This window comes from Muscardinus avellanarius, assembly GCF_963383645.1.
Source record: "Muscardinus avellanarius genome assembly, chromosome: 15".
NCBI lineage: Eukaryota > Metazoa > Chordata > Mammalia > Rodentia > Gliridae > Muscardinus > Muscardinus avellanarius.
The window spans coordinates 7,222,492-7,245,990 of record NC_137801.1 but is presented as its reverse complement, the minus strand read 5'-3'; the positions used below and the strand labels follow the sequence as shown (position 1 = coordinate 7,245,990).

Below are 23,499 nucleotides of genomic sequence, written 5' to 3'. Positions count from 1 at the left end.
TAAAGAATAAACAGTAGCTGAGCGAATGCTCTGCAGTTAAACTTTCTTGCTAAGCTAAACATTCTTTGTGAGAAGAAGTGCTGCATAAGTAACAATACTTTCATGAACTCAGAGAGAAAAGTCCTGTTGTTTAGTTATAACCACTGGGTCGCCGGGCGTGGTGGCGCACGCTCGTAATCCCCGCGCTTGGGAGGTGGAGACAGGAGGATCGCGCTGGTTCGGAGCCAGCCTCGCTGGCTTAAGAGACCCTGTTTCCACATTAAAAAGTTAAAAAATAGGTCTGAGTATGTAGCCCGTGGGAGTGTAGCCCGGAGGTCGAAGGGCTTCCAGGAACCCCGGTACCACCAAAAAAAATAAATAACCACTGTGTATGAATAGCTGCCAGGTTGCGAGCGTTTGGCACGGACTCCTTACTGAGTCTGGTCCTGGCTGGATGATTGTGGCAGATCCTGAGCTTGCCGTGTCTTGATATTCTCAGTGGAGCAGTGACCCATTGTCCTTCAGGGACTCGCGTGACTCCTTGTTCACTCTGCGAGCTGCCATGGGCGGCGGACACGAGATAGCCTCAGAATTGAGTGCGTCGTAAACGCTCCCTTGAACTTGCCCCACGTAGAGACTTTTTTTCTAGGAAGGGAAAAGTAAATAGCAAATGGTGGCCCAAGTGAGTGGCTCTCTTCGCTTGACATAGCCGTGGGGCTTCAGACACTACAGGTGTCTGTCAACACCTATTTTTATGCCTGTAGTTCTCCAACTTTATTGTGGATTATTCATTAACGTATCAGTCTCTCTGTTCATCAAACATTCATTGAGGGCCGATAGGAGCCAAGCGCCATCCTGCACCCTGGGGCGGGAAGGAAAGGCACGTGCCAAGGTGCTCCCATCCTAGCAGATCGCCCTGGGAGCCCAAGTGAAGGAGACAGCTGTGGCAAGGACAGACAGACATCTCCAGAGGTGTGGGGAGAGTGGTCGGCACGTGTGGAAGTAGCTGCATTGACGGGAGCCAGGGGCTTGGTGCTTGCTGGCCCAGGGCAGGGGCCTCTTCTGGTGCCCTGCAGCCATGGCCTGCAGGACACAGCCTTGCTGAGGTTACTGTCTGAGTGTGGACGAGGATGGAGGTCCTCAGAACGAGAAGCCCAGCACTCCAGCTGCTGAGGAAATCTCTTCTAGGGTAATAAGTACTAGCTGCTGGGTAGCCCTTCTTTGAAGGGCCTGCCCTTTAGTGGGCCCTGAAAAGTCAAAGATTTTTAAGACAGTCCTGTCCTGGAGGAGCTGATCTTCCCTGGGGGGGAGTGTAGTGCTAGGTGAGCATCTTGGCGTGGCTACGCCTGGTCCACCTGGGATTAACCATGACTCTGTTCTCTTCCTCAGTTGATGTTCCGTGCTCATGGTGGATAAGAGCTGAAGTCATGTATAAGCACTTTAAAAATCTAATTTCGAAAGTAATTCAATTCCAAATAGAGACTTTAAAAAGGAGAGCCTTCTATTGCTCAGGGAACAGCACTTATAACATATAACAACACATGAGCGCGCCGGGCCTGCGCGGACGCCCTCACCTGCAGAGCCGCCCGGGCCGTGCCCCACACACAGCGTTGGTGTCGCTTTGCTCTAACATGAGTGGAACGTGCTAATCAGTGCTTAGCGTGCTCTTTTCATTTAAAATGATTTAGAGAGCTTTTTTAGTATAAGAGGTCTCCCTATGGCGACATAAGTATTTTCTAAGATGGATGTGCCGTAATTTATGTGTTTCCCTAATTGTAAACGTTTAGGCTGTTTCTTGTTTTTCTCTTCACAGTTCCAAATATGTGCACAAAGTTGTTGTTGTTTCTGGTACTAGGGATTGAACCCGGGGGCATTCTACCTCTGAACTACATGTCAGGCCTATTTTATTTTTTATTTTGAAATAGAGTCTTGCTGAGTTGCTGAAGGCCTTGCTAACTTGCTAAGGCTGGCTTTGAACCTGTGATCCTCCTGTCTCAGCCCCCCAAGCACTGAGCTTACAGGCATGCACCACTGTGCTCAGCTTAAGTATTTATTCAGGAAACACCTATTTGATCCAGCAGAGTAATGAACTCTGCTGGATCAAAGGGGAGGGGACGTGATACGGCCAAGCTGCCCTCCACAGGCTTGAGCGCTGTGCGCGCTTAGCATAGTGCCTGTTAACCTACACTCAGCAGCGGCGGGGACCAGAGGTCCTGTTGGATCTTACCCTGCTAGATGAGGCACTGAAGTCCACAGCTGCTTACATAGTTTGCATGACTTCAGCAGGGGCTTTCAAGCAACCTGTGCAAACTGGAATTTTTGAAGTAGAGTTTTAATAACCTTTACGTATAGGAAAAGGTTTTCCAGGTTTTCAGAATGCTTCAAACATCATTCACCTGTAGACTCTACTTCTCCACTGAAGTCTTCTAAACTCTGTGCTAACGGGTATATCTTTATATTATCTTCTCCTTAGTTGAGAAGCATTACTTTCAATTAAGTATTCATAATTATAAAGAAATTGGAAGCTGGGCCTGGTGGCACAGGCTTGTAATCCCAGTACTTAAGGGGCTAAGACGGGAGAATCGCAGGTTGGAGCACAGCCTCAGCTACTTAGTGAGGCCTCTGCAACCTAGTGAGACCCTATTTCAAAATAAAGAATAAAGCCAGGTGTGGTGGCTCATAATTCCAGCATTTGGAAGGCCGAGACTGGAGGATCGCAGTTCGTGGACAGCCTCAGCTACCTAGTGAGGCCCTTTGCTACTCAGTGAGACCCTGTTTCAAATTAAGAATAAAAAAAAAATAGGACTAGAGGTAAAGTACCTCTATCTGTTTGATGAACAGAGAAGCTGATACGTTAATGAATAATCCACAATAAAGTTGGAGAACTACAGGCATAAAAACAGGTGTTGACAGACACATGTACTTTCTGAAGCCCCATGACTAGGTCAAGTGAAGAGAACTACTCATTTGGGCCACCATTGCCACCATTTGTTCAGAGGTAGAATGCCCCTGGGTTCCATCCTCAGTACTGGGGAAAAAATGTAGAGTGTGTGTATTTTATTTTATTTTATTTTATTTTTTGGTGGTACTGGGGTTCCTGGAAGCCCTTCTACCTCCGGGCTACACTCCCAGACCTATTTTTGCATTTTTATTTGGAAACAGGGTCTCCTAAACCAGCGCGCGGGGCTAGCTTCGAACCTGCACGATCCTCCTGTCTCCGCCTCCCAAGCGCGGGGATGACAAGCGTGCGCCACCACGCCTGGCTCAGTGTGTGTATTTTAAAAGAAGCCATTGAACTTTCCTGGGGCATCCAACAAATATTTAATTTAATTTTCCCTTGTAGTTTATGCCCGCTTTTCTTTTTTGTTTTAAGATAGTCTTATTAATAATTCAGGTTCTGCACTGAGTGGTCCCATTCAAGGCTGTCTGTTTTCTTAGTAGTCATAGGTAGGGAGAGCTATTGATTGTTGTTCGCCTTGTCCGAGTTAAGTTTTTCCTTAAAATTCTTAACTTTACCATCAATCAGGAAGTCGCCCAGTGCGACCAGGGGAGGAGGAGGGAGGGGTGCTGGAGGACAGTGGGCGGGGCCTGCTGGCTGGGCGCCTCTGCCACACGCTGTCTATGTGTATGGTGGGGGTCTTGTCTCCTCTGGTGTCATCTCTGGCCAGTCACACCGAGACAGCAGGCAGCTGGATGGCCGGCAGCCGCCGCGCTCAGCAAGCGGCTTTCAGAGGGAGGGAGCGGGCTGTTTTAGTGTAGCAATCTCCAGCCCCTGCGTGTCTGATCTCCTGCCACGGCTCATTCTAAAACTCCAAGGAGCCAAGACACAACAAGTTTTTACAGGCACGCTTCGAAAGTACATTGAGAGAAAACCAGAATTTATATACCCTATCATGGAGGAAATAAGGTCATGCTTAAAAGAGTAGTAATTTCCCACAATTTACTTGAAAAGTCTTTTTCTTCCCAAATTAGTGTTCTCTGTGTCCCACTTTGTCTCCGTTGTTCAGAATTCTGTTAACTTTGAAGCTCAGAGTTTATAGCTATGAAAGGAAAGAATAAAACTGACGTGAACAGGCTGAGGAATTCGCTGAGGCTGACACTATTCAATCCTGGCTGGCGTCCCTTTAAACTCCGCTTTCAGTCCTTGGTTAAAAAAGCCAAACTGAATCCTCACTCCAGCCTGCTGTCGTTGAAGCCTGTCACTGAGGATGCCGATGGCCAGGCTTCCTGAGCAGGGCGGTGCAGAGCCAGCCTGGGCGGCACACGCCTGGAACGCAGCGCTGCCCCCTCCCCGCTGGCGCCCACGGTTTCCACTTGGATCCCTGCATGGCCTGGGGCCAGTCATTTAAAATTTTACCTCCCTTTTTGCCGTCTATAAAGGATAAATACTTCTGTCTCAGGGATGTTGAAAGGATTAATTAGTTCGTCTGTAAAGAACTTTGAAGATGAAAAGTACTTTAAAAGTGCTTCTTAATAACATTATTGCTTAGAAAAGAGTGCCACTTTTATGCTGACCACTTTATGTCTCAAATTATATAAAGAAGGCGTGTTGAGTACATGACTCTTGGTTATAAAGTAGAGATAAACTTCTCCTGGTGTGAACATCAGACATGAGCTTCAGCATTCAAAGGAGCGTGGCTTCTGGATCCCGGGATGTGTCCTGCTCGGTGATTAGTTATGAAGCGCACACTTGAGGGAAAGGAGGCCATCTCGCACGAGTGCCTTAGCCCATCAAGGTTTTAGTCTGAGCGTTAGAGGTGCCTCCGTGGTTGTTGAGAGGAGGCTGGGTGGGAAGGGGCACTGTAGTGTGCTGCTTTCGGGGAAGAGGAGAAAACTGAATAGAAAACTGTCTTCTCAGCTTTTTTCCCCTCTCCAACCTCTCCCCGTCTCAGCATAAGGATGGGAATGTGTTGGTTCGGTCAAAGCTCACTGTCTGAACTTACTGAAAAGATGTCTCACCAGGCGCAGTGGCACACACCTGAAATCCCAGTACTTGGGAGGCTAAGATAGGAAGATGAAGCCTCAGCAACTTAGCCAGATCCTGATTCAAAATAAGAAGGCCACAGGTATAGCTCAGTGATAGATAGAATACCTCTGGGCTCAAGCCCCGCTACCTCAAAGGGGGAAAACCCCTACGTGTCTTTAGGCTTAATTCAGCCTTTTCCCACTAAGGTACATTAACCAGAAGGGCCTGCGTTCTGGTGCATGCAGGACATCGTTCCAGCAGCACACGGGGTGTTATGTCACCCGTCCAGCGTTCCAGTTGAGCGTGGTCATGGGGAGCCCTGGAGGGATGTCATTACACAGATGACCGTGAACCACAGCACAGGCACATGGAGAGAGACCCAGAGGGGTGTGGAGAGCGCGATCAGGAAGTGAAATGAGGGCTGGGTGGAGCTCAGCAGTAGAGTGCTTGCCCAGCATGCACAAGGCCCACAAAAAGGAAAGAGATTTAACTTTGAGATAAAAGATGTCTGAAAGAACATTTGAAGTAAAAAAAAAAAAAAAAAAAAAGACTTGCAGAGAGATAGCAGTGATTAGGCTGAATCACATAGCATTTACCCAAAACAAAACTGCTTTTGCTTCCTCTGCGCACTCAGGGTGTGCTCATGTTCCACTTGCTCCTGTTGTAAGGTCATGGCCTGTTACAGCCAAGTGAAGGAAGAATCAGTTGCTGTCGCTCTTCCCTGAGCTCCTGGGGCCTCACCCTGCAGCCGTCTTTTGTAGGAGGGCAGGCTGCCCAAAGACTCAGCGTCACTGTGCACAGCTTAAGCCTAGAGTCAAACATGCCCCTGGCCTTGAGTAAATTACAGGCTTCCAAAGGAGGTTGCTCCTTGCATCTAGCTTCACAAATAGGAGTTCGTAAGATAAGTAGTTATCACTGAGGTCTTTTGGTACTGCTATTTAAAAAACTCACTGAGTGGATGTGTGGTTTTACCATGTATCTACTGAGTGTAAGAAATGACAGTTTGGGGGTAGCTGATTCTTTCCACAGCCTGTGTTGAGAGTGATAAGTTCTGTTTACCACAGGTATAAAAGACTTTGCCCGGCCTGGTAGCACATACCTGTAATTCTTTCTACCCGAGAGGATCACAAGTTTGAGTCCAGCCTGGACAAGATAAAACAAAACAAAACAAAAATGGTGGTGGGGACAGGGGTGCAGCTCAGTGGCAGGACACTTGCCTGGCATTTGCCAGGCACTGGGTTCAGTCCCAAGTACTGCAAAACAAAGCAGGTCCGTGCAACCAATCCTGATTAAAATTTGTTTCAAATGGCAAATCAGAACATAATGCTAAATTAATGTGTCATTTTTAAAATTTCCTACAGCAAAACCCTTGAAGACCGTCTGAAACTCGAAGCAAAAAATGGGACATTGAATGTATCAGACACCACTGTCGGCAGCAAACAGTTGACATTCACGTTGAAGAGGGTGAGTTGTGTTTTAATGACATTTTTTAATTCCCGTGGAGTGAGGCTCTCCGTTGTCTGTGTGCATCTGACCTGGACTGCCTCCCAGGCTGCTCCCTCCAAGAGGAGGCCAGGAGGAGGCCGCGGCAGGCAGCCGGGCCTGAGGGACTGGGCAGCTCTGTTGATGCCGACCACGCCCTGGCTTCTAGCACTGCACCTGTGGTGCGGCCTTGTGGAGCGGGCATCTTAACCGTGTAAGGGTGTGAAAGAACATAACTGGGAAGAGGCCAGTTCCAGCTCCATCAGTCCATCTGTTGCTCAGGCGCTGCAGCGGCCCAGGGCCAGTGCGCTGCCAGTGGTCATCCTGGTCTAGGTCGATTCTAGATTGATTTCTTTAACGGGCTGTATAACGCTGGAGGAGGGACAGACCGCTTAAACGTTGATCGTTAACTGATGAAACAGCACGGCTTGGTTTCTCGTTCAGGCAGTCCTCAATACAGGCATCAGGGAGTGAAGATGACCAAGATCCCACCTCTCTTTCCCTTTGTAAATGATGTAATTTACTTACCACTCTTTTTAACTTCTTTTTAACTTCTTTTTCTTTTCCTTTTTTTTTCTTTTTTTTTTTTTTTTTTTTTTTTTTTTTTTTTTGCGGTACTGGGCATTGAACCCAGGAGCATTCTACCTCTGAGCAACACCCCTGGCCCTATTTTTTATTTTTTATTTTGAAACAGGGTCTCACTGGGTTGCTGAGGGCTTCACTAAGTACCTGAGGCTGGCCTTGAACCTGTGATCCTCCTGTCTCAGCCTCCTGAATGCTGGGAGTACAAGCAAGCATCACCACGCCCCTCTCTTCTTTAACTTTAAAATGCTGAGCAACACCCATGGGCAGGGCACATGGAGTCCTTCCAGAGTGAGTGCAGGTGAATATTTGCAGAAGCATAGCTCCTGGGAGGCAGATCTGGGGTCTGCGAGGCACCCCACAACCCAGTGAGCCCCGAGACATGGTTCTTCCCCACCTCAAGAGCTTGGGGGGGGTTGCAGAGCCTCAGGGTGCAGGTGCATCCTCCACTGCTGAGCCGAGCCTGCCCATCTCCAGTCCCGTGGATTCTCTGTTGTTTCTCTTCTGAGATTTTCTGCTGAAGTTGTGACTCGACCTGAGGCCGGGTGGGTCGGGAGGAGCTCCCGCTCGGCAGCAGCACGGGTGGGAACCCACAGGGGCGCCGTCATGGCAGGCGCCTACTGCCCACCCGCCCGGGGGCCTCCAGCGTCGGTGAGCCCCCGCTTCCTGACCTGCTCCCGTCGGTGCTGGGCAGCAAATCTCTGCTGTCGGTGGCCAGTTTGGTCTTTTGGGAAACATCCAAAAAATCTTGTGGTGAATGAGTAATCAAGCGTGGGTACAATGCTCTTGCAGGACTCCCAGTTCTTTCTGTTTTAAGACAATGTGATTAAACTTATGGGTCCCACTTACAAGCACAGGACTTCTAGAGAGAGGCGGGCCTGTGGCGAGCAGCGGGGTATGGTCAGGTGGCTCTCCATAGCTTCTTAAAGCATCCCGGGAGTGTGTGTGTTGGCCGAAAACTAGTCTCCGACTCTGTCAGGCTGGTGTGCTGGGCGCTTCTCCTCTAGCTGAGGGCTTGGAATTCCTGCTTTCAGAGGGACCTGAGCAAGGCCGGGTTCATCACACACACAGTAATACAATAACTAATGCTGAGGGCGACCGTTGGGCTCGGTTCTGCCACTCCCGCCTGCTAGTGGCATGTGGTCCCGTGGCCAGACCCTGTGCCCGGGGGCAGTGCAGCCCCGTGGCCAGACCCTGTGCCCGGGGGCAGTGCGGCCCCGTGGTAAGACCCTGTGCCCGGGGGCAGTGCAGCCCCGTGGCCAGACCCTGTGCCCGGGGGCAGTGCGGCCCCGTGGTAAGACCCTGTGCCCGGGGGCAGTGCGGCCCCGTGGCAAGACCCTGTGCCCGGGGGCAGTGCGGCCCCGTGGTCAGACCCTGTGCCCGGGGGCAGTGCGGCCCCGTGGTAAGACCCTGTGCCCGGGGGCAGTGCGGCCCCGTGGTCAGACCCTGTGCCCGGGGGCAGTGCGGCCCCGTGGCCAGACCCTGTGCCCGGGGGCAGTGCGGCCCCAGGCCGACCGCGGTGCTCGTGCCTGCTGAGGCTCTCGGCGCTGGCCTCTCAGTCCTCCCTGCCTGTGCTCACCTCCTTTTCTCTTTCAGTCGGAACAGCAGAAGAAGCAACAGGAGGCGGAGAAGCTGCATCGGCAGGAGAGGAAGCAGCTCCGCCGCTCAGCCGGCCACCTCAGGTCCAGGTCCAGGTCCAGGGCCAGGAGGGGCCGGTCGTTTCACTGAAGTTGACGGGACTGCGTGTGATCAGGACGGAGGCCTCCTCACATGAGAACATTGAACCCGAGCAAGGGAACACGTGCTTCTTGTGCACGGAGGGAAAGGTTTGGCCACCGGAGAGCCCTGGGTGCATTTTCTAATCACCGACCCTTATACCGACCTTTCCTCCTGGTTTTAATCAGGCAAGCCAGGTTGTAGTTTTTAACATTGTCAGAGGTGTACAAAGGCTTATCATGTTCTAGTACTTTTCCTTGCATTATCTAATGCCAGTCTCCCTTCAATCACCCAAAAAGACTTACCTCGTGCCCAAATTGGCCCATTTATGCAGATAAATTAATGTTGACAGGCTTGTGTGCTTGTTATGTATCGGTTTGATATATTTTTAAACTATTTTTATACAAACAGTATAAATTAATTGTAATAACAATAAACAAGAAATAGAAACTACTGGTTATTCTTGTACCTTGGCACAAGATTAAATAAGGTCTTTTTTCTGTTTAAGTGCAATTAGAGGTCAGCTTGCTGAGAAAACATAAGAATAAATACGTGCATTTAAATAGCTTCCCTGAGAAGAGACCCATGCCTGGGGTTAGTTTGGAAACTACCTTTAGTTTCCATAGTTTTTCAGGTGTTGTGATTTTGGAGGTGCCTTTGTAGGGTTTGGCTTTCTTTGTACAAGTGAAATAGGAACCGGGCCTTCAGTGATAGTCACCTGAAATGCCGTCAGCCAGAGGGCAGACGGGTTAGTTAACAAGGACTGAGCTCCGCACCTGGGCCCGGTGGGAGTCCCGCCAGCTCCCCTCTCCTTCCCTCCTGTCTCAGCGGCTCCCCAGCTCTTTAGGGCCCCCCTTCTCTTCTTTCCTGCCCCCATCCGCCTCTGTGGTGTGAGCTGAAGTCTCCTGAGCACCCACCGCCTGGTGAGTGTCTGGTGCGCGGATGTGGTGGGCGCCGGCAGTGCCGCGGGCCCGAGTCCCCGGCCCTCACAGCCCCCCCAGCTCCTGTCCGCGAGCCGCCCCAGCGGCCGGCCCCCCTTCCAGTTACTCCTCGCTGCTCCCTTTCAGGCTGGAGCCTCAGGAGAAGCTGGGGAGGGGCCCCCAGGAGTTGGGGACGGTGCTGCAGACCATTTCTGGGGTCAGGCCCTCCGCCCCGTCCCTGCCTTCCCTGGGCCCGTGGTAAACTCCACGGGCAGCGCTGCGGCACCCAGGGGCTCACCCGCTCTATGCAGCAAGGAGTGAGGGCGCCAGTGCAGGAGCGTGTGCAGATCAGTTCTGGACGTCAGAGGCAGGCATGTGGCATGGTCCAGACCTCCACCCTGGGCTGACTCCCCGCTCTGCTGCCTGCCGGCCTCGCATGCTTTGATTTTACACTCTTTGAGTCACTCTCCACATGTAAAACCCGCTGGATACTTAGTGTTTGTGGGATTGAAGGGGGCACCTGCAGCGCATCCCCTCCACCCCATCCGCTCACCTTGGTTCTCACCTGCACCTCTGAACCCAGCCTGCCCTTTAACATCGAGGTGAGAGCCAGCAGCCTGGGCTGCGGTGCGAGGTGTCGAGGGCCTGCAGAAAGGCCTGCAGCCTCCCCATTCCATCCACTGCCTGTCCCTACCTGTGGTCCCTGAAGACAGGCCGCCTCTTCAGGGCTCAGCGCCTGCCAGGCCGCTGCGTTCCTCGTGTCTTTGAAGTTTCCTCTTGGGTTTTGTACGTTTTGTCCCGACTCCATTGTTCTCGACTGGACTGTAATGTACTCTTTCCAGCCCTGGGCGCCGCCTGTCTCTCCCGGGCCTCTGCCTGCAGAGTGCTCCCAGAAGCTCCAGACCCACCTCGGGCTCCCCCACCGCAGAGCTAGGGCCCCACCCCGCTTCTCAGGGGAAGGCGACGGGGAGCGGCGGGCGGCCAAGATCCCGGGTGGTTCTCGTCACGGGCACTGGACCACGCGAGGCCGGCCTGCTCTCCGTGCACGTTGTACTTGAATTAGAAAGTGTCATTGATCAAAGTGACACACACTCCTCATAAATCCGGGCCTGTCTCGTCCTCGGAGATAACTTGTAACAGTATAAGAAGACATTTATTTCGAGTATTTTTCTGTTCCTAGACGACAAAATGCACTTCATAGACAACAGTATACACGTGTTTTGATGGCGTGCACAGCATCACCTAGGCACGCGTCCTCAGCTTGGGCTTTATAACTAACATCATGTAGACGTTTCCCAAGTCTGTACGTATTTGGGAAATCTGCCTCCGCCTTTTGTATAAACTTCAGAGTATTCCATTATATGTCTGAGCTATAATTTATCTTTTTGCCTATTGTGGTTTGGCCTAAAAATATAAAGAAAGGACTTTTTAAGAAATAACTTGCTTTTTAGAGTGAACATAGTAACATTAGGAAAGCCCTGTCTGTAGAAACCAGTGGAAGTGTCATTTGAGCGTTTCGGGGTTTTTCTTTCTTTGAGGGAGGATTCCAAGTACTAGTTAGGATAGCTTTCTTTCTATCCACCGTCTGTCCTAGAGCAGAAGCGTATTGTACTGTACTTGGACTCGTCTTAATAATAACGTTCCCTTTAGCACTGTTTATGGAGTGTTTTATTTTGCCGACAGTGAAGTTCCTGTTCTTAAGACAATAGTCTGGGCTTTCCATCTCTCATGAGTGGCCCACATCATTTCCTTTTTCTTTCTTTCTATTTTCCTGCTGGTCTGGGCCGGGAGTGGAGGCCCCGAGCCAGGCAGGCGTGGGGCCAGCTCCTTGCTGCGGGGCTGCTGTGGCGCGAGGGTGGAGGACCGGAAGGTGCGGAGCTGGCTGTGACGGTGATTGTGTGACCTTGGCAGTGCAGGGAGGGAGTTGTCCTTGACTGACCCTGGGCAGCAGGTAAGGGTGAGGGGTAAGGAGGAGTTCTGAATTATGGCGGAGTTCAGATCACATTCCTTCTTCCAGAATCCTCCATGGCTCCTCCTCACGCAGTGGCGGCCTGACCACCCCACCACAGTGGCCTACAAGATGTGCCATATCTTGCCGGTGTCACTGCACTCCCCCTCACAGCCATGGCGCTGAGCTTGCTATTCTGGAACATTCCAAGCATGTGGGCATCAAGCCAGAGCCCTTTCAGCTGTAGTCCCCTCTGCCTGGCACTCTCACCCACGTTGGGTCTCGCCCCACTTCCAGCGCGCCCCAGCGCCTGGGTTGCAGGTGTTACCCAACATAGCGTGCTTTTAAAGACACCTGATGAAGACCGTCAAGCACATGCCAGGGTGAGGAAGGGTTCCGGGAGCTCCCGCGTCCCAGCGCTAGCGGCTCACAGACGGCCTGTCTTCTTTACCCCTCCCCATTATTTGGGACGTTGGGTCCTGGACGTCCTGTCGTCGCACCATGAATACTCACACAGCTGTTTACTTGTTTGCTGCTGGCTCGTCCTCGCCAAGGGTGGGAAGGGTTTTCGGTCTGCTCTCTGCTGGATGTCCAGGGCCCAGGACAGTGCCTGGCTCCACGAAGCTCCTTGACAGTGAATCAGTGGACAACGGAGTCAGGTCAGATGAGGACCGAGATCGGATTTACGTTCTACTGGAGGGCGACTCTCATCTGACAGGAGCTGCTTGAGAGCGGCTGGGATGCTGGAGGACCTAAACTGCCCCAGCCGAGAGAATGAAGAAAAGAAGTCAGAAACGGGTAACGCTTGGGAGGCTTTGGATACCGGGAAACACGTAGGACACATGAGACCCAGGAGCAAGTTCTTTAATATGACAGGAAGTACAGCTTGTCAGAACGCCACTGGCACGGGCCAGGAGGGGAAGGTGTGACACCGGCAGTGTGCGCAGTCACTCGCATGGCTCCATCAACAGGTGTAGTAGTTACCTGTCGCTGTGTAACAAGTTAATCCAAAACTTAGTGGCCCAAGATAACAATTACCTAACAGTTTCAGTGGGTCAGGAATTCAGTAGTAGCTTGTGTTTGTGTGTGTGTGTGTGTGTGTGTGTGTGTGTGTGTGTGTGTGTGTTTTACTGGGGATTGAACCCAGAGGCATTCTACCTTCGAGCTACACCCCCGAGCCCGATTTTATTTATTTGGAAATAAGGTCTCTCTATGTTGATGAGCCTCACTACTTGCTGAGGCTGTCCTTGAACCTGTGATCCTCCTGCCTCAGCCTCCCAAGTACTGGGATTACACGCGTGTGCCACCACACCCAGCTAGCTGCATAGTTCTGACTGGGTCTATTTGTGTGTTCTACTCTGTTCCATTTCCTGTATTCACCCCCCCCCCAAAAAAAAAAAAACAAGTTCATACTCATTAAATTGAATTCATGTCCCACAAATGGCTAAAACCCAAAGTTAAGAATCACTACATACCACCCTAAAGTTGAAAAAGTCCAAAGTAAATGAACGCGCTATGTCTTAGGGTGACTGAATCCTACACAATACCTTGGAAGAATATAGCAAGATACTAAAATAAGTGATTTTTATGTGTGTATATAAATGCTATGAGTAAATATTTGTTTATTTTTATATCCCTGATGCATTCATATGTACAAATTGGTATTATTTTTCTTTGTCCTTAGGAAAATACAGAATTTCCTTATATTTGAAGTTTCCTTATACGTAGGCATCTATAGTAACTTAAAGCACGACACATCTCTAAATATGTGGGGGAAATTTTAGCCTTCATCAGTTCTAACCTTTTTGTCTGTGTGTGTGTGTATGATGTTCTACCTCTGAGCTGCATTCTCCCCAGCCTGATTTTATTTATTTGGGAATGGACTTGCTAGGTTGCTGAGCGCCTCACTAAATTACTAAGGCTGGCTCTGAACTTGCAATCCTCCTGTCTCGGCCTCCCACGTACTAGGTTTACAGAAGTACGTGCAACACCACGCCCAGCTTATAATTTCTATTTTTAAAATTAATTTTAGCTGGGTGTGGCACACCCTTGTAATCCCAGGCCTTGGGAGGCTGAGCCAGGAGGATTGCAGGTTCCTACTTAGTGAGGCCCTCTGCAACTCAGTGAGACGCTGTCTTAAAAATAAAGAATTAAAAATAGGGCTGGGAGTGTAGCTCAGAGGTAAAATGCCCCTGGGTTCAATTCCCAGTACCTCAAAAAAAATTAATTTTTGTTCACATGTAAATTTTTGAAAGTTAATTAATACAATAAACGTAGGACAGTTTCCATCTGCGTGAACTGTCTGGGCGGTGCTGCTCCCCCTCAGATCCCTGTGCTCACCATGAGCACAGTCGGGAGTTGGCCCTAGCCCAACGGAGGCTGCCTAGCCATGAGAGGGGGGGGCAGTGCTCCCACAGTGCTCCCAACGCGGTGGCCTGCTGGAGCCGCCCAACAGGTGCGTGGAGGCCCGCTGTGCCTGCCGGCTTCCTGCCTAGTGAGAGTTCTCACACACACACACGACTTAACGGAGGAGGAAGTCATTATTCTCTGACCGTCCGCCAGTTCCAGACCCTGTTTGTGACTTTTATAAACTCAAATGGAACTTCAAAGCTGTAGGGCGGGAGGGAGGCCAACTATATTTTTTTTAGCAGCCTTGAGTTTTTTTAGACACAAGACGACCTGATGAACTCTGGGCCCTCAGGATTTGAGGGGTGCCGTGCAGCTGGCCGGAACCGGCCCAGTTGGATTTCCCGAGCCTGGCCCTCAGCTCACTGCCCATTTCTGCTTTCACACCTGGTGGACCAGGCCCTTCCTGCCTCCTTCCCTGCACCTCCTCTTTCCCCACCCTTGCAGGGCTCTGCAGAACGGTTTGAGTCTTTGCAGCTCAAGCCAGACTCCTCCAGCCTCACCTCCCGCACAGCATTGGCCTCCTTCTGCATTCCCTCGTCCTCAACCTCCTTGCTGCCTGTGGCCCCTCCCCTTCCCTTGCACAGGGGTGGACCTGCTCCATCGACCTTTCATGGCCTTACAGACACCTCTCTGGCATTCCAGAGCCACCTGCCGAGGACGTGGTCTACTCAGACAAAGTCTTCCTCTCCACCTGCCCTCCCAAATGCCTGTCCCCTCTGCACGGCTCACTCCGTGACCCCGACAAAAGCCACGGTGTGCTCCACCACTGTTGACCACCGCGCCGGTGACGGCGTGGAGGGACGGCACGGGCTTCCACAGACTCCAGCCGGCAGTGCAGGCGCTGTACGCCCTGCAGGCCTGGGAGAGCCGGCCGGGTCGCTTACGGTGAGGTCGGCCGGCATCAGAATGGGGCTCACAGAGGAGGTGAGATCTGAGAGGCACTGGCCAGAACATTGCTGTTCTAGACGGGAATGTTCTACACAGAGGTTAGAGTATTATCAGAAGCCTTGTGGAGGGCTGTGAAACAGAGTTTTGCTTCAGTGGGTCAGAGGTAGCTCCAAAATAATGTACATTCCTGATGCTGCTGCTGCTGCTGCTGCTGCTGGCCTAGACCCCACCCGAGGACGTTGGGGCTATGGCGAAGGCCCGGAGGCAGGATCTCCCTGGATGCCTCAGGGCTGGCACAGGGCAGAGGATTCTTAGGATGGGGCAGGTGCCGCTGGGTGACAGTCGTGTGTCCCACAGGGTGTCGGGTGAGTGGTGCCCCTGCTGCCCGGTACCTGCCCCCTCGGCAGCCTTTATACATGAATGACAGCAGAGTCTGGGATCCCCAGACCAGGCTGTGGGAAACTCTAATCCTTTAATGATGGAGGGTTTTCAAATCCAGGATGGAGTCTGATTAGTAAAGACAGCAGAAGGAAGCTGGAGGAGACCTGGGCCTGGCCTGGACTTGCTCCCGCCGAGCCGCCAGTTAGTGCCGAAGTCACCTAGCCTGCCCGTTCCTTGGTGTCTGCGTCTGTAAAATGGGTTTAATAGTATCTGTCCCCTAAAGACTTCAGAGGATGTTTGTGGAGCTTAATGAGCGAGGTCCATTAACCTCCTCAGAAGAAAGGCGTAGCTAAACACAAAGCACCATTGTAATTAGCTCTCAGATTCTCTGAGCCAGGTCGCATCTTGTTTTAAGAGGGTTACCATGACGACGGATTTGTTTGAAAAACACATTTAAAAGACATGGCCATAAATCTCACAATAATAAGTAAATTTTATTTGGCTGGTTTCTATCTTGATTGGGAGCTGCACGGGTCCCTTCCCAGTAGTTACATGGTGATAGCCAGCTATTGCCATGTCTGCTGGCTTCTGCCTGTGCCCTCTATGGCAGCAAGACCACATCGTACCCTCCCAAGCATATCACTAGCGCTTCACCCACACCTTGGGATAGCAAACTCTCAGTGCCCAGCACCCAGGACGCTCAGGGTGGTTGCTTGCTGCAGACAGTAGAGACACAGTCCTGATTAGTGAATCAACAGGATGCATACGTATAGAACAAAATTTATTGTAAGGAGTCAGCTTGCAATTATGGAGGCTAAGAAGTCCCAAGATCTGCATTTGGTAAACTGGAAACCCTGGAGAGCTCACAGTGTCATTCTGGCCCTATGGACCCAGGCCTGAGACCCAAGAAGAGCCAGTGTGTCCAATGGAGTCAGATGAAGGAAAGGGGGACCCAGCCTGACGACAGACACCAGCTCACTGTATACCACCTTTCATTCTGTTTGGGCCTTGGTCAGATTGGGCAAGGCCCACGCACACTGGAGAGGACCTGCCTGTCCTGCAGTCAAGGGGACACACAGACTTCCCCTGTCACACTGACGTGCCCCGTGCCCCAGTCATGTGGCACACCTGGCCAAATGCTTTCCCTTGTCTCATCTGAGCCTCATGTCTGGACTGAGCTCCTCCACCTGCTAGCTTTGACCCAAGGCAAAGTTCTCATCTGTAGAATGGGAGTGATAACAGTACCCGCCTGTCTTCATCGGCATTCTTGCAGCTATAATCTAAAGACCTGACCGAATAACTTAGATGAAGTTTTTGTGGTTTCGGATTCAGTCCATGTGAGGCCGCGGATCACAGATCTCAGGACATGGTAACCGAGACGGACGGAGAGCGTGTGAGTTCATGGCTGTGCTCTTCACATCATGGAGGCCGGAAGCAAGAGAGCGATGGGGGAAGGAGGAACTATATAAATAATCCCCGAGGTCACACCCCCAGGGACCTCCAGCCATAATCTATTGACCTACCGGGTACCACCCAGGTCAATCCATCACAATGAGGCCAGAAGCAAGAGAACCAATGGGGGAAGGAGGAACTGTATCAATATTCCCAAGGCCACTCCCTTCTCCAGCTACACCCTACTGGCTAGCGACAGCAGGACCCCCTGGTCTTCAGGTTGGGTGCCTTGCAGGTTAGCTACTCCTCTGCCCTCTCCAGCCTCCCTTTTGTCTTTTGAGGTTGTTTTGTTTTGGTACTGAGTAGTGAGACCAGGTGAGGAGATAGAAAGGAAATAGGCAGATAGGGAAGAGGCCTCGGTAGAAAAAAACTTAGAAAAATCTTAAATTCCTGAGGGGCGAGGGGCCAAGATTCAGAGATAAGAAGGACCAAAGCTTCACAAAACCATCTGGTTACTAATCAACAAACCCAGGAGACATCACTGGAGCAAGTCTGACACTTCACTGAAAGGAGACTCTTCAGAGGACATGCAAATTCTGAGAGCTGCTTCCCAGAATTCCCAGGAGCCCAAACTCACCACAACCAACAGAGGACACGCAGACATCTATAAAACTTTAGACCAACCACCAGGACAGTTTTTCCCTCTCGGGGAACCCCTCCCCTTTGGGGAGCTTTTCTCTCTCACAGGTCGCATTAGCTTTGAGAGAAGGCAGAGTGCAGTTGAGGGTATGTGGCTCGGGCTACACTTGGGTAGTGACCTGAAGACCTCTGCTGGACATCAAGGCCAACCAGGGCCCCTAGGGGTGACCTGCACCTCTTCTGGCAGATCGCGTGGACTCTGGAAGAAAGCGGCTTGCAACTGAAGGCATTCGGCTTGGGCTACTCTCAAGTATTATCCTGAAGGCAGCTGCTGGACCCCAGAGTTCCGACTGCTGCTTCCAATAAACCATTTACTCCCCTTCCTGCGGTCTGCAGGTGTCATTCTTCGCTCACCGTAGACAAGAATCCGGTAAGGAAACGACGAGTTTCTTCTCAAGAAACTCCATTTCATCTTTGATGAAACACTGGGTTTCTTCTTAAGAAACCCTCATTTCACAGGGGCATTCTACCTCCAAGCTACACCCACAGCCCTTCTTATACTTTTAATTTTGAAACAAGGTATTGCTAAACTGCTGAGGGTCTAAGTTACTGACCTCAAGCCTGTGGTCCTCGCGGCTGAGCCTCCCAAATACTGGGATCAAAGGCATGCACCACCATGCCAGGCTTGTTTTGCTATTTTTTAACTGCCGAGGTCAACTCCAGAAAGCAGCCCTTGAGCTCCCAGGCTTCCTGTCGTCTGTTGCCCATGGGCCTTTTCCTGTGAAAGCACTTGAGGCCACGGGGCCGGAGACTTGGAGCCTGGCCTGTTCCGCCCCCGGACGTGTGTTTGTGAAGGTGTTCAGGAGCACGGCTGTTTGGAAACATCTTGAGATAGGAAACAGAGTCGTCCCAGCTGAGCATCTTGGTGACAGGGGAGGCTAAGAAATAAGATCATTTCCTCCCAGGCTGCCAAGTCTGGAGGTCTTGCCCGGGCTGCACATCCTGCAGGAGTCAACGTGAATTCCTCTCCCCACTCTTACATGGTTTCCATGCACAGAGCTGGTTTTTGAAGATGGAGGCTGTGGGTACCAGTACCTGAACAGTGTCCTGCTCCATGTCCAAGCCCTGGCCCAGGACCTCACCCTGTTAAGTGGGGCACGGCTTAATGGGAAGGCCACTTTCTGGACAAGAAAAAATAGCCTGTTCTTTTCACGTGGATGAAACTGATTTTTAACCATTTTTAAATGTGCATTTGGTGGCATTAAGTATGTCTACAGTTGTGCTACCGTCACTGCCATCCATGCACAAAACTTTTTCATCTTCCATAGTTGACACTCTGCACCCACTGAACACTAATTTCCCATTTCCTCCTCCGTCCAGCCCCTTGGAAACCTGCATTTGACCTGCTGTCTCTGAATTTGCCTGGTCTAGGCATCTCAGATAAGTGGAACTGTGGCCTTTGTCCTTTCATGCCTGGAGAATTTCACTTAACCTAGTGATCAAGGCTCAGCTGCCCTCCTTTCTGTGCTGAACAATATCCCATTGTGTGTGCATGCCATCGTTTACCTATCGATTCATGTGGCAATCGACAGTCCAGTTGCTTCCACCTTTTGGCTGTCACGAATAATGACACGGGCGTCCTGTGGGCGCCATCCATTAGCTCCTGCTGTCAGTTCCTTTGGATCTCTGCCTCAGAGCAAAATGCCTGGAGCACATGGGAATTCTAAGCCTGGCTTTCCGAGGAGCCGCTGAGCCCTTCCCATTGCCGTCCTCCATCTTACATTCCCACCAGCAACACATAAGGGTTCCACTTCCTCCATATCGCTTGTTTTCTATTTTTATTATTATTATGATCATTTTGATGAATTGACCACGTGTTTATCTTCTTTGGGGTAATGTCTATTTAAGTTCTCTGCCTATTTTTATTTTATTTTTATTTTTTTTGCAGGTCTGGGGATGGAACCCAAGGGCATTTGACCTCCAAGCTACGCCCCCTGCCCTATTTTTTACTCCTTATTTTGAAACAGGGTCTCACTAAGTTGCGGAGGGCCTCAGTAAGTAGCTGAGGCTGTCCGTGAACCGTGATCCTTCAGTCTCAGCCTCCTAAATGCTGGAATTACAAGCGTGCGCCACCACACCTGGCCGAGTTCTCTGCCTATTTTTAATTGTTTTTTATTGTGTTTTGTTATAATAGTTATTTATACATTCTGGATATTAATAATACCTGCTATTTGATTTTTATCTGTCTTTACACATACATCTGGAAGCGGAAATTCAAGTGTGTGAGGAGTGAGCTGGGCAGGGCTCTTAGCCACTCCATTTGCAGGAAAGGCAGTTAATTAGCTGGGTGGCCCAGAAACTGGACTGGGAGCAGCGGGGATGAAGTCAGAGGACTGCCAGGTGTCGCTGACACCTGACAGCCAGGGTCCCCGCCATCTTGGATGGCTGATCCCTGTGACGCGTACCTGGAGGGAGCAGTGTAAAGGCAGGCACAGTTCTTGCGGAGTGAAGATGCATCTGCTGTTGCTGGGTATCAGGCATCAGTCTTCAGCTCTTCTAACTGGACTTGCACCAAGGCGCCTTCACAGAATTCCCTGTGCTTTGCATCTTGGGATGGTGCTGTTGGTCACTCCTAAGACTCCAGCGCTTGGATCCGCTCCACCAGCTGCCGGTCCCCCCCGGCTATCTGGGGACAGGCGGCCACGCAAGACGATGCTACTTCTGTGTGTGAGCTGATTTGCTAGATCCCCTTTATAATGTGCACATCCTGCGGCTTCTGTTACTCTGGAGAGCCTTGGCGAATATATCCAGCTCTGACTACCCATGCGTACTCCTTGCATTGCAACAGGTGACGGTGATGTAGCCTGTAAATTTGTTGTTGATATTCAAGAAATTCCGACATCGTGGAAAGACACAGTGCTGTGTGGACGGCACAGCTCGCTCACGACACACCAGATGCCCCCGGTGTTGGCTGGACTCCTTACTCTTCTCTCTGTGACTTAAAAGCCTGTGAACCTCGAGTCCGTGGGTCTATTTGATGTTTGCTGAGCCTTACGGAGAAAGGCCATCCGTGGCCATGCCCATCTTGCCTGGCCCGGGCTTCCGACCCCTTCCCCTGTGAGCACCCTCAGCCCACCCGCCGGCCTGCTGCCTCCTGCCCCGGGCCAGCCCGGCCCTGCATGCCCCTCACCCCTCTGTGCCCATCACCTCTGGGGCAGGATTAAAAACCTTATTGGTGCATTACAGTCGTACACGATAGATTCATAGTGATGCATTCATATTAGGGGCAGGCATTTTTAATATGTTTTTATTGGTGCATTACAGTCGTACACGATAGATTCATAGTGATGCATTCATATTAGGGGCAGGCATTTTTAATATGTTTTTATTGTGCATTATAGTCTCGCATCACGATGTAAATCAGGTTGACATTGCTGCGCACGCACAGAGCACTTGGTGGCCCCTCCTGCCTCCCTGTCTCCCCCTTTGCAATTCAGAGTCCTGGGATTGACCCGGTATATTCACATGCGTACACATAGTTAAGGGTGGTATTTCCATTCATGAATTCAGTCTTCCCCTTCCCTTAGACCCTCTCCCTGGATCCACCGAGGTTTCTCCTCCACTATCGGGGTCCCTTTGGTATTCTGATTATTCCCTAACTTGCACATATAAGAGGAAACACATGAAAGGGCAGGGATTTTATCTGCAATTTTGGTGGACCTATGGATTGCTTCATTCAGAGAATGTGTGTGTGAATGGTAAGAAATCCTTACAAAGAGCGCTGTGTCAGTAGCCTTGTTTTGCAACGTGTGGCCCATCTGAAGGACGCCACGGGTTACTTGCCCGAGTCACACCAACTGTCCACACATCCCCACTTCTCATCAAATCGGGATTTCTGTTCAAGGAAAAAATATTTTTGAACCTGCAATTCTCCTGTCTCAGTCTCCTAAGTGCTGGGATTACAAATGTACACCACCATGCCCGGCTTCTGCATGGACTTTCTATACCACACAGTGAGTATAAACTCAGAACTCTTGCCTATCCCTGGTATAGGTGGGGTCTTGACACCTCCCTGAAACTTGTTCCCCATTTGGCAGGTTCTGGAGGTTTGACCTGAGTTGTCAGTGTTTGAATCTCAGCTCTCTGGGGTGAATGTCTCAGACGCACAGGAGCTAGGAAGGGAGAGGTGGTGAGCGGCATGTCAGAGGGCCCGCTCCTGAGCTGGAGCGTGGCGCTCGGCCCAGCATGCAGTACCGGGGCGCCTCCATGGTGACCAGCTCCATCTCCCTGTTCAGCCTGGAGTTATGCGCAGGGCTGAGGCGGGCCAGCACCAGGCGTTGGGGCCAGGACCCTGTTCTCCTGTGAGCTTCTGCTTGGTCCTGCTAATTGGCCCCTTGGCTAATTGCTGCTGACTCACATGCAATGCCCACTTGACAGACACCACAACTTAGCACCCCGCTCCCGCTGTGGTGAGCGCAGCTCCGTGACATCCAGCCCCTGGGTGAATTCTGACCACATCTGATGCTATCTGTCTGAATCTCTTATCCCTGGTGGGATGCCAGCCAGGATAGCTTCTGGATTTGAGAAACTGAACGCAGTCATCAGGGAAGTGGTCTTCACGCTGTCCAGCAGGGCCACAGCCCACCAGCTCCGCCTTCCTGTGGAGCGCAGGATGTGTAGGGGGGCCTGGCGGGGTGGCTGCCGGTCCCCTCACCTCCTGGCCTGGTGAGTCCCGGGCCTGCGAGGGCCAGGTCCTCGGCCGCTGTCTCGAGAGGAAGGGGACGCGAGCATCTCACAGCAGCCGCCCGCAGGCCTTGTGCTGTACTTGCCCACCCCTGTGACCTGTGGCTTCTCCCTGTCCCCTCCCTGCAGATTTTTTATTTATTTTATTTTTTGTGGTACTGGGGATGGAACCCAGGGGGCATTCTACATCCAAGCTACTGCAACAGCCCTCTTTTTTATTTATTTTGAAAGAGGGGCTCACTGAGTTGTGTAGGGCCTCAATTAGCATCTGAGGCTGGCTGCAAACCTGTGATTCTCCTGTCTCAGCCTCCCAGGTACTGGGATTACAAGTGTGTGTCCCCCCCCCCCCCCCAGCTCTCGCTGCACGTTTTGACAGACCAGAAGCCCTGTCAGGGCGTGAATACGGGTTGGAAAAGAACGTCCAAGACAAAGAGTAGAGCTCCAGACTGATTTATACAGGAGAGCAAGAGATGAACGTTCAAGGGGATGTGGCCGCCATCTCGAGTGGGAGAGAGGCCTCGGGGGTTCGCTGTTCCTCTTGTAGGAGACTCCGTGAGGGTGGGTAGGAGGAGGGATGTGCGGATGACATCAGTTTGGTGGTCACAAGATGATTCGAGGTGTTTGGGCATCTCTGGGGTCCTGAGGGAGCCCTTAGGGACATCCAGGCTCTGTTATTTGGATGTAAGGCTTGTAAGTAGGACAGGTTCTTGGGGTTGCAACGTGGCAGGCTGGACTTGTCAGGTGGCCAGGACCCTCATGCTTGGGAGTCCCTGAAGCCTCTATGGCCAGCTCCCAAGTTTAAGCAAGGCACCACACTCCCTGCTTGCTCTAACTCCAGGATGTTAAATACCCTGGCTCCAAAGCTCAGGATCTGCCCATCTGCCTCAGACAGCAGGGTCACGAGGAGCTTGGACACCCATGGCCTTCCAGGGGCTGGGAGGGGGACACCCCAACCTGCAGATGAGGACACGGAGGCTCAGCGACGGTGGTGACTTGCTAGGGCTGGCCTGCCCGCACCCCGCAGGGAGTCCAGGGTTTGTGCTCTGCAAAATGACCCTGACTCCTGTGGCCCTAAGTCTCTACATGCCCTTTCTGCTGTTGTCTGGGGGGTGTTGGTCGTTACTTATATTGCTTTGATGCGTGTAGAGGAATTTGCTATTTAAAGACATCCTATGACTAACTACTTCGTAAAGCAAAAGCCATCTCTGTTTTTCTGTTGGGAATAGCTGAGTTTTCACAGGTGAGATTTGCGTAAAGTAGGGTTGTTGCCATTAAAAAAAAAAAAAGTACAGATGCTTAGTGACATCTAAATTTCAGATAAAACAAAGTCAATTTTTAGCCCGGTGGGGTGGCATACACTTGTATTCCCAGCCTTTGGGAGGTTGAGACAGGAGGATCATGGTTCGCAGACAGCCTCAGCTACTTAGTGAGTTCCTTTGCAACTCAGTGAGACC

At 51.3% G+C, this 23,499-nt stretch overlaps 1 protein-coding gene across 3 annotated transcripts in view; it reads left to right on the top strand.

Moving 5' to 3' along the window:
* Positions 1-8,737, top strand: part of NOL10 (nucleolar protein 10) — a gene marked incomplete at both ends in the record, with an annotated part of 80,390 nt that extends 71,653 nt beyond the window's left edge. For all 3 annotated transcript variants that reach the window (XM_080711099.1, XM_080711100.1, XM_080711098.1), the window contains 2 exons: positions 6,307-6,409; positions 8,606-8,737. In XM_080711099.1, the coding sequence (XP_080567225.1) occupies positions 6,307-6,409; positions 8,606-8,737 (235 nt within the window). The remainder of the gene's footprint in view (positions 1-6,306; positions 6,410-8,605) is intronic.
* Positions 8,738-23,499: the final 14,762 nt, after the last annotated feature.